The following is an 11,087-nucleotide window of genomic DNA, read 5'->3' as shown; positions in this document are numbered from 1 at the left end:
TATATATGTATATATACATTTTTTACATTTGTAAATTTATAACAAAAATGGCATCCTCTAGTGCATGCTGCAGTTACAAGGTGTTCTTAAACTTTTTATTTTAATTATTTTAATTTTTAAACTAACTATTGAAGTGTTTTGCCCTTTGGTTACTTGTTTGTCATGCGCCTCCTCAGGGTATGCACCCAGCCTTTATTGGGGCCCAGTATCCATTTTCTGTGGCTGCTGGTCCACAGCCGCCACCGGCAGCTGCTGTGACCTTTCCTGGAGTCCCCGTGCCGTCCATGACTCAAATTGCTGTCCATCCCTACCACGCGGAGACCGGCCTGCCTCTCAACACCACTGTAGCAGGTCAGCCCTAAAGACCCATGTGTTTCTGCTCTGTAATTTCACTGACCCATTTCAAATATTTTGTCCTTGTTGACCACTTCTGGTCAGGGCCCTTTTATATACATCTGTGTTTCTCACATTGTGTTTTTTAAGTTTTAGGTGCAGTGATATGTTGCAATATCACTGTTTTTGTAGTTCCAATTTCAGAAAACAAAGTCTGCACAAATAATTGAATTTCAATCCTAATTTTGCCCTGCCACGATTAACTGGAGAAGAGAATCATTTTGACTATAATCGTACAGCCCTAGCATACATGTCAGATGCTTTTTTTCTTGTATATAGCAGATACCTCGTAGGGACACACACATAATGCAGGCATGTACAACCAATGTGGACATTGTGCAAAATACAGCGCGTGAAATGAGTTTCTTGCTCAGTGTTAAGCACTTCCTTTTTTTTGCAGTCGGCAGCGTCCATGCAGGCCCCACCATCCAGACTATTCAAGGAGCATCTCTGCCCTCGTTGTCCTCACAGCCAGCCTCATTGGTCAGCACTCCTTTCCCGACTGAGGACGAGACGCACAGCCAGCCAATCAGCCAGCAGGGCCTGCACTATCTGCACTCTGCCTACAGAGTTGGTGAGAAGCAATGGCTGAGTAACATATATCTGCAGACAATTTCTGGCATGTTCTGTTCTTTGAAATGGTTCAATATTTGTCAAGATTGTAGTAGGAAAAAAAAAGATTGTAAATCCTGTTCTCGTTTCCAAAGTTAGAAAAAATAGGGCCGTATTTTCCAGACTATAAGTCGCACTTTTTTTCATTATTTGGCTGGGTCTGCGACTCGTCCGGTGCGACTTGTATATTCAAATATATAATTTTACATTTGTTATTTTCTCACTGACAGCCGCTAGAGGGCACTCTAGGCTTGTGTACCAGTATCTGCTACTCCTGTACCACTGAAAATGTACATGTTTGTTATTTTCACACTGACTGCCAATAGAGGGCACTCTAGGCTAGTGTAACAGTATATGCTATTCCTGTAAGTCGCACTTTTATTCATCCTTTGGCTGGTGCGATATATTCCGGAGGACCTTTTTTTTTTCCTCTCCTTCATTGTACATTTTTTGGCTGGAGCAACTTATAGTCAGGAAAATACATTCAAAAAAATTCCAGACCCTGGATTGGAACACATCTATTGTCTATGAATCTGTGTTGTCAAATGATATAACTTGACATGGTTTTATCAAAATACAACATTTTGTTTAATCACCAGTATCATATTTTTTAATTGTGTTGTTTCTGTGTGTGTGTGTGAAGGCATGTTGGCGTTGGAGATGCTGGGTAGGCGGGCTCACAATGACCACCCCAACAATTTTTCCAGGAGTCCACCTTACACTGAGGATGTAAAATGGCTGTTGGGACTGGCTGCTAGGCTGGGTAAGAATGGAGATAATTATTTTTTAGATAAAAGTGTGATGGCTACAACTTCATAAGCTTAGGACATTAGTCTTCGAATCTTCTGCTTGTGATCGTGATTGTAATGTTGTTTATATATTATTAAAGACAAAGTACTGAGGGAAACGGAGAGTCATCTACATCTGGCAACACTGCTTTGTCATCAACAATAGACGTTGAAATTGTCGGTTTAAGTTGGAACAAGAGGGTCCAGACATCTATCTATCTATCTCTCTATCTATCTATCTATCTCTATCTATCTATCTATCTCTATCTATCTATCTATCTATCTATCTCTCTATCTCTCTATCTATCTATCTTTATCTGTCTATCTCTCTATCTATCTCTATCTATCTATCTATCTATCTATCTCTCTATCTCTCTATCTATCTATCTATCTATCTATCTTTCTCTCTCTCTCTCTCTATCTATCTATCTATCTCTCTATGTATCTATCTAAATGCAATTAATTGTGATTCATTAATTATAATGCCACTAATTAATTTGATTTATTTTTCTCATCATGTCCCACCACTAAAAATCATTAGGAAACAATTCAATGACTTGACCATGACCAATGTATGATCTTCAAAATGTCTTCATCTTTACATCAACAACTGATATATCCTCTGCTTTTTCCAACTCTTCTCTCCCTGTATCAGGGGTCAACTATGTGTACCAGTTTTGTGTTGGGGCAGCCAAAGGTGTTCTCAGTCCGTTCGTCCTTCAGGAGATAATAATGGAGGCGCTGCAGAGACTAAACCCCGCCCATATTCATGCCCATCTACGTACGCCTGCTTTCCATCAGCTTGTACAACGCTGTCAACAGGCGTATCTGCAGGTACAACAGGGCCTCTGTCAGCACAGCCGTCTTACAGAAACTTTTTTCTCAATACTGTAATGATAAAACATCTGCCAAAATTGTTTTTTTATACAGAAAAAAATATACATTTTATCAGGTTCTCAATAGTATTTCAATTTGCGGGGGATGTGGGTCCGGGGTGTGTGGTGAAAACATTTCTGTCCCCGTGGGGGGGCATGACAAAAAATAATTAATTAAGAACCACTGCTTTAACCCAAATAGCTGCATATATCGGTATCGTAATATTGCAAAGGAGGACATTTTCTTAACCCTGTCATGCATGACGGTCACTACAGTGGACAGCTATGAAAATGTCATTTTCTATGATAAGAATAGGTTTTGATGGCAGTGTTGCATATAAGCCTCTACAGTGGAGGGGGGACATTTTCTTACCCCTGTCATGCATGAAAGGGTTAATATTCGATCCTGTAATTGTCCCTCTGAGTCTGTTGCCGTTTTTGTAGCATCACAAATTCTTTTTTCCGTTCTTGCGCGTTCCATCTGCTCGGAGCAGCAATAGCAGCCAAGTGCAGTGTGCCCCCCCCCCGGTACAGTGGTGGGTAATGAACAGAGCATGCAGTCTCTGTCTTAAAGTGCTTGCTTGTCACAACCTGAAGCCAAACAAACTAAGATGCCATTTGGAGACGAACCATCCAGAGAACAAAGACAATGCCAGTTGAGTTTTTTTTTTTTAGACAAAAACTCGTAAACTGCCATGCTAAACAGTGTGTCTCTGCTAAAGCTGCATCTGTGCTGGCAAATTCTCAACTCGCCTCATATAAAGTTGTTTACTTTTTGATGAGTGTCAAAAGCCGCACACAAAAAGTTTAAAGTTACTTAAGGACTTTTTTTTTCAGTCGATCCTGTAATTGTCCGTCTGAGTCTGTTGCTGTTTTTGTAGCATCACAAATTCTTTTTTTTCTCTCTCCCTGCAGTACATTCACCATCGGCTCATCCACCTGACACCCGCGGACTACGACGACTTTGTCAACATCATCCGCAGTGCTCGGGGAGCTTTCTGCTTGACGCCCGTTGGTGTGATGCAGTTCAATGACGTGCTGCAGAACCTGAAAAGAGGCAAGCAGACCAAGGAGCTGTGGCAGCGCATTTCTCTGGAGATGGCAACCTTCTCCCCGTGAGCCTCACTGCACTGAGCCTGGGCTAAACCTCCAACACTGGGATTGCCACAGCACTGAGCCATCTGGTCCTGTCAAGGGTGGCCATCCCCTGCGGTGTGGACTCAGACGCATACAGCACACAGACAGGACAATCAGCGTCCATTTCCCTACCCCACCCCCACCCCCCTTAGACACTTCCTTTTTTACGAGTGTTTCTTGGAGTTAAACCTGGACAACTCCCTGCTCTCCCTCTCTGTCCACGGCTGGCTTCTCACTCTTTTTTTTTTTCTTTCTTGTCTTGTTTCATGTCGGTGTATCTGTGGATTTTAAGTGTACTCCTTTTTATTCTCATCTCACCCACCTCTCCCGTTTCTCCCACACTGACTATCGAAGGGGCTCTGTCGTATAGCCTTTCGTCCTCACTACATCTTTTTCAGTTTCCCTAACAACTTCCTTTTGTTCTTCTGTGAATAAAAATCACAAAGCGAAGTCACGTTCATGCTGCAACATTCCTGTCCGGAGTGGTAGGTGCTGTGAGGTTATATCCACTGAACGCTTTTCACTTCTGATTCATATCCTCGCAGAGTGGGAGAAAAGGAAGATGTACAAATAAAATCAAATAAAAAATCTATTATTATAATTATATTGTCAGTACAGGTGAGGATTTTTCAGTATTTTGTTTAATCTTTTTTGATATTTTGTATAGAATATATAACGTGTGTGGTAGAGAGGCATGGGAAGAGAATGAGAGAATATTAAAGGTGCTGTTGTGTGGGATCCACATTAACATTTCCACCTGCCTTAGGAGAGACGTGAGCACAACTGCACTCATCAGCTGAGCAGGGCCTCCTTTATTAACTGGAGAGTGGACGTTTTTTAAGTGTTGTTGTATGAGTTGAGGTGTTGACACGTCGCCGACTGTCATGAGCCGACCTTCTGCACTGATAACAGCCCGATTTCCTTCCGTTTACCAGATGGCTGCAGAGTATGTTTTGCTTTTCTTTTTTTTTTTCAGCGCCCAAACTGAGAGTAGTAAACTGCTCGCTCTCCTGCACCGGAATTATAGAACTGAATTATAGTAATTCTGTTTGTTAGCTTGTTTGGACACCGAAGCTGTCGGTCTGCTAAATGCTGCCTCATTTAGTAAGCTTGTGTTACTAGCACAAATCCGGATGAATCATTTCCGACGCCTCTGTACGGAGATAACACAAAAAACACACACACATGAAAACAGCAGAGAATCAACAACTTTAATGTGATTCTACCTATGTGTTTCTAGACTGGGTTGCAGGGAGCGTGGGATTTACAAACAAGGCCACACCTGGCTTTGAGAAAGCAGCGAATGCAATTGCCTGTTGCCACTAGGTGGCACTATGGATATTGGTGAATCATTTTTATTAAATCTTTGTTTATGCTATTTTATTCTGCTTGTGGAGTTTACCAAAATTTGGCTACTCCCCGTAACTGTAGGTTCTGCTTACTTAAGTTCTGAAATTTTTTTTTTTAATCTGGAATTTAAAATAACAAATTTGTAGTGGATTAGCTATAATCATTGATAGTATGTAGGTCAAATTGTCTAAAAGATTCGGCAAGGAAAGTCACAATCAGGTGCGGAATGTCATTTCCACATACTGCCACATATTTAAAAAACTTAAACTCTTTTTTTTTTTTTTTTTTTTTTTTTTTTTTAAATTTAAATATGTCTGAGCCAAGAACAATGAGAAACCCTTAAACCTTCTCTGAAGCCTGACCGGTCAAATTCTGTAGTCATAATAATACTTTTGAGCTCGTAGCTGATAGATTAGTTCAGTTGAAGAGAGTTAAAAACAGCGGGTATGAATGACACTTCAAAGATGTGAAAAGAAATGTTGTGTTCCAGTCACGTTAGACTTAATCTTCCTTCCTTTCCTTGTAGGATCAGTGGTTACAAAGACCAGTAAGAAAACCAATGTGGTCATACTTGGAAACCGACAAAGAAAAGGAACAGGTCCAAACGTTTGGTTTGTAGCTTCACTGTGAAGCATGATGGCTTGTCACGAAAAATACAAACAAATCTTAAACATCTCACTAGTTTGAAAAAAACAAAAAAAAATATGAAATTAAATTTCCCCGACTTTCAAAAAAATTCAAATATGAAATTAAATTTCCCCGACTTTAGGAGGCCCTGCTTTACTGATCTTTGTAAAGTCCATGTACATTGTGCTCCAACACCGTGGTGCTGTTATTTTCCATCTCTGTCCAGGCACATGCTGTGGTTCTGCACATGCCTCTCTCTGATTGGCTCTGGGCCTCAGAGCAAAGGCAACTTAGTAGAAAAAGTACTGTGATATTTTTATATTCCTCAACAAGTGTAGCTGGATTGAAAAGTTCTATATGTACTGAATATAAGAGGTTCAAAAATAACAGTGAAAAGACTAAATAAAAAGGTAAAAGCAAAACGGAATGTGCGTGGTGGTTACTTTCTCCGAGTTTGACTTATAATTTATGGTGTTGGATTTGCAGAGAATTTCAGCTTAAGGAAAACATTTCTAGACTCCTCGGACTACACTGTGTCTCACAGAGCAGTAATATTTTTGATTATTTTGCCCAGTTTAGTCCATCCAGTCATATGTTAAAAAGAAGAGAAAAAAAAAGGAAATTTCTCGAGTGACCATTTAGTCCATCCGGTCATATGTTAAAAAGAAGAAAGAAAAAAAAAAAAAGGAAATTTCTCGAGTGACCAAAAAGGCCACAGCCACTCTTCAGAATGACTATTTCAGATTGTTTCAAGATTGTTACTGCGCGTCGAGTGAGTAATCGATTGTCGACGTTCCAGTCCAGTGGTATTTTAAGCTGTTCGCCTCATGGACAGTCTGGAAAATGAGTCGCAGATCTCCTCAGGAATTAAGACAGTCCAATGATTCATTTGACACCTGCTACTGATCTCCTATTGTTTCGCGGGACAACTCGGCGCTCGACACAATTGTCTGAGCAAATAAGGGATCGTATATAATGATCTGTGATTTGGGAACGTTTGTTTTGTGTTAAGGTGAGAGAGTTTGATACTGTTTCGGTCACTAGCTCTGAGCTTCAGGCTCAGGTTGAGGGGTCTCTTTACCCTGGATGGCTTTATCTCTATTGTGCCTCATTCACACTACACATGTACACAGTTGATTTTAGACAGCCGAGTACCTTTGTTATTTTTAGTTTTAAAAATATGCCTCTTATAGTTACTTAACCCGTGAGTATTTTTAACGGACAAGGTACGCTGTGTCTTCTCTGTTTTTAAGTGGAAAGCTGCTTCACACACGCAAAGAACAATGAAATGTGATGGTGAGAAGAGGGGTACCCCCAAAAAAGTAGGGGTTATAGCAAAGCAAGAGGCTTACAAATCAATAACATAGACTTGACGGTAGGGAAATAAAAGATGTTTGCCTAAACCATTGTTTCTCAAATAGTGGGGCGCGGGTCCCCTGGCGCGTGAGGGGGGACTTTCAGCATACTGTCTTTATTCATGCTTGAACGATAAACAAGCCTCCAGTCACTAGATGGCAGCAGAGCAGGCTTTATGAATCTACTGTATTTAGCTAATCAGGGGTCTGCAGTATTACCTTAAAGCAGTGATTCCCAACCCCTGTGCCATGGCACACTAGTGTGCCGTGAGAGATGGAAAATTATTTAATTGCACTTAATGGGACTGAAAACTATTATTTATTTATTGCAAATAATGTTTCTTTGCTCTTCAAAGCATGAGAGGCAGAACAATACTCTTCTGCTAGGTGGCAGCAGATAGCTAATGAAAACTAACAAGAAAAGATAAGTGCTGTTGAAGAAGATCTTTGTGCCTTTCTTCAATTCCTACCAGTATATCAACATTGTCTACTACTAAACAGGCTGAGATTCTAGTGAATTATAAGGTCACTTTAACTAGAAGATTATTATATTTCATTACATATACTTTTTGTCTGATTTCTGTTTTTATTTGGTGTGCCGTGGCTCAATAAAGGTTGGGAAACACCGCCTTAAAGTGAACCTAGAGTTTGTAATAATAATAATAATAATAATAATATAAATAATAATAATATAAATAATAATAATAATAATAATAATAATAAAATCACTCTACCTTTCTACACAGTAAGGTAAGCTAAAACGGACATGCTAACACAGTTCTACACAGCGAGTGGAGAGAGTGTATTGTTATAGGGGGGACAGTCAGTATTCAGTCCTCCATTTGTGAACTTTGGTCTACGAAAAAAAGGTGGTTGGTGGGGTGACGTCTCTTTTAAGCCCTCCCTCGGTAATTCCACACTTGGTTGAGTCCGGGTTTCCAGCAGATCCAAGATGGCGGATGGATTCGCTATGTGCTGAAGTTGACTTTTAACTCCAAACACTGGGGCTGGTGTCGCTCCCTTCATGTAAACAAACCGCTGACTGTAAACGAGCTACACCGGTATATCCTGGAGCCACGGACACTTCCCCAATGTCGTGACACTCTGACAGAGGTGGAGCGGCTTCATTTCGACTAACTGTGGCAGCGCAGAGGCAGCTAGCTGTAGCTTTATCCAGTTGTCTGACGTCTCTGTGCCGAGGAATCATCATTAGAGGAAGAACAATGTGGCAGCGCTGTCGGAGTAACAGATAATGAAGAAGAAGGGAGTCGTGCTGGAGTGTTCACGGTACAGTTATAAATTCACCATGAGTTACAAATCAGTAGTTATCTTTAGTGGAACGTGCTAACATTAGCAAACATCAGTCCAATGTTAGCATGCTAACTGTAGCCCTCGGCGGGCTGCTGTTCGGCTGTGGAAACAAAGTTTCCCAGGTGTCTTTGTGCTTATTCCACGTTTCTCACTTTATTCGCTGCTGTACGTAATGGCACCATGGTAACTGCAGAATGTCTTTGTCGTCTGATAGCATTATCACACGAATGATCAAGCAAACGCACATTGTGATTTAAATCCCTGATGAGGTATAACAATTACATATGTAGATGTATATGTGTATATGTACTGTATATATGTACTGTATATACGTATATATATATTATTATACTATTTCTGAACTCTATTTTATAGTTCACCCATATTTGAAATGTATTTTTGTATGAGTTGCTTCATGACTTTTCATTGCATTTCGTTTTGACCTTTTACTGTAACTGATCATACTTATTTACACCATGTAAAGCAAAACCCCAGTGTTGATATGAGTGTGGTTTTCGTCTTGCCTGGCACCCAAAAACAAAAGAAAAGCTCCTAAGAAAGTAGTTAGTTAGTTAATACTAGCAAACAACTACCAGTGTTTCAAAAACCAAAAGACTCTAACAACGTTTGTGACATGCTGTCCTAGTTATCCTGGCATTTTGAAAAATGAACCTCTTTACAATAAAGGCAACAATAACTGTGAACTCCTCACCTCCCTCTATGTCCCACAAGAATATTGTTGGCAGCTCAATGACATGAACTGTGACTAGGGCTGAGAATTGTTAGGCCACATTACTAATGGCGATGAGACAAGAGAAGAGAAAAATAATATACAATATGTGATTATGAAACGTAAGTCTATAGTGTTGATAGAAATGTTGTAACATTCACTAAAACCTAATGCTATTTAGCATTTAAGCTAACACAGGAATCCTATCATAAAATTGGTTGTTGTTAACACATGTAAGTGTAGAAAAAGACTTGTAGTGGTTAGGGATGCACCGAAAATAAAAAAGTGCATTTTTCGTTTTTTTGGCCGAAATACTTTTATCACCGAAACAACATAGCGGAAACAGGAAGTTATGTTGACACAACCAAAAACCGCTACAAGCGGTTTCAATAAGGCATGCACTCAAATTAAAATTCTCCTAAAACACCGAAAGAATTATCATGCCAATTATTAGTACCGTTGCCTTTATGGCTATGACTGTGTGCTAAACATCAATAAAACCAAGGCACTGCAATGGCATGAACTGTGGGGAAAGGAATAAGGAATAACATCTGCTACAGATACATTAGAGATTAGATACAACTGATCTCCTTGGTAGTGATGCACCAAAATTAAAATCTTAGCCAAAACCAAAAATGAGAAAAGGCTGAAAACACAGAAACACAGAAAGAAATTATTATGCCAGTTATTAGTACCATTGCATTTATGGCTATGACCGTGTACTAACCATCAAAAAAGGCACTGCAATTGCATAAATTAATAACTCACTAAAGGCACTGCAATTGCATTAATTAATAATACATTATTGATTGTCAAAATAATTAACGTAATAACGTATTATTCTTATTTGAGGAACTCTCTCGCAGGATCTCACAGAACATACCAGACAACGAGGGTTCCTGCCTCTTATCTGGTGCCGTGCGGTTCTCCATCTTGACGCCGGTCTGCGTCCATTGCAGCCCGGATCATTTGATTGATCAGTGATCTTGCGGATCAAGTACAGTCACGAGAAGTACGGGAGATCCAAAGAGATCCCAGTGAAACGTGTCCTGACGTGAGCTGACTTTTCACCGCCTCTTGAAATTTCAGCATTACACGTTTTGCAAATCGCTATCCGTGGGTCTTTCTCAGATATATTGAAATACGTAAACACTGCAGAAATGCTGGCTTTTGGTGCTGGCCACGGTTCTTGCTTGCGTCCTCATAATTTCCTTGTTTCAGTCGTGTTTTTTTTTTTTTTTTTTGGTGAAAAAAGTCTTTCGGACGAAAACCGAAAATGCACTTTAAGGCCATTTTCGGCAGCATAACATGTTTTGCGAACACTATCCGTGGGTCTTTCTCAGATATTTCGAAATACGTCCACACCGCAGACATGTTGGCACTTTCAGATAAGCGCACGCTGACTGGGGTTTTTGTTTGCATCATCATAACTTCCTGTTTCAGCCTTTTTGTTCGGTGATAAAAATTCTTTCATCCTAAATTGTCAGCCGAAAATACCCCCCAAAAAATGCATTTTTGGCTGAAAATTTTGGGTGGCGGAATATTCTGTGCATCCCTAGATTTTGTACATACTGACTGTTGTATTTCACGATACAGTACAACAGCTGTAATGCTATATTAATTTCATAATATCTATTGCAATATTGTAAAACAAAGCCTGAGATGCAAGTGAAATGTATATATTGTCAGTAGGTTGCAAGATGACTGCTGGAGGCTTAGTGTATCTTTAAACCTTTGTCCCCTCTGCGAAGAGATGTTGGACTAAAGTGGTTCTGTAGCTTGAATGAACAGCTTCAGTGTATTCGGTAACAATTTGATTATGAATTTTCCACTGGTGTATTTGACAGTGGTCCTTGTTTTTCACTCTTTGGAGTTTTGTTAACTATGGCATCATCAGTTATAAGAAAGG

At 39.9% G+C, this 11,087-nt stretch overlaps 2 protein-coding genes across 2 annotated transcripts in view; both read left to right on the top strand.

Annotated features, from left to right (window-relative positions):
- zswim8 (zinc finger, SWIM-type containing 8) overlaps positions 1–5,848 on the top strand; it is a 30,778-nt gene extending 24,930 nt beyond the window's left edge. The window contains exons 23-27 of the mRNA XM_025060552.1: positions 177–351; positions 794–967; positions 1,649–1,768; positions 2,449–2,627; positions 3,584–5,848. Of these exons, the coding sequence (XP_024916320.1) occupies positions 177–351; positions 794–967; positions 1,649–1,768; positions 2,449–2,627; positions 3,584–3,787 (852 nt within the window). The 3' untranslated portion in view covers positions 3,788–5,848. The remainder of the gene's footprint in view (positions 1–176; positions 352–793; positions 968–1,648; positions 1,769–2,448; positions 2,628–3,583) is intronic.
- A 2,041-nt stretch (positions 5,849–7,889) lies between these two features.
- Positions 7,890–11,087, top strand: part of LOC103387783 (bifunctional heparan sulfate N-deacetylase/N-sulfotransferase 2) — an 18,014-nt gene continuing 14,816 nt past the window's right edge. The window contains exon 1 of the mRNA XM_008322555.3: positions 7,890–8,424. The gene's annotated coding sequence lies outside the window, so the exon portion shown is untranslated. The remainder of the gene's footprint in view (positions 8,425–11,087) is intronic.

The sequence above is a fragment of the Cynoglossus semilaevis genome, chromosome 12, assembly GCF_000523025.1.
Source record: "Cynoglossus semilaevis isolate Cse_v1.0 chromosome 12, Cse_v1.0, whole genome shotgun sequence".
Taxonomy (NCBI): domain Eukaryota; kingdom Metazoa; phylum Chordata; class Actinopteri; order Pleuronectiformes; family Cynoglossidae; genus Cynoglossus; species Cynoglossus semilaevis.
Note: the sequence above shows the minus strand (reverse complement) of the source record. Positions and strands in the feature narration are given on the sequence as shown.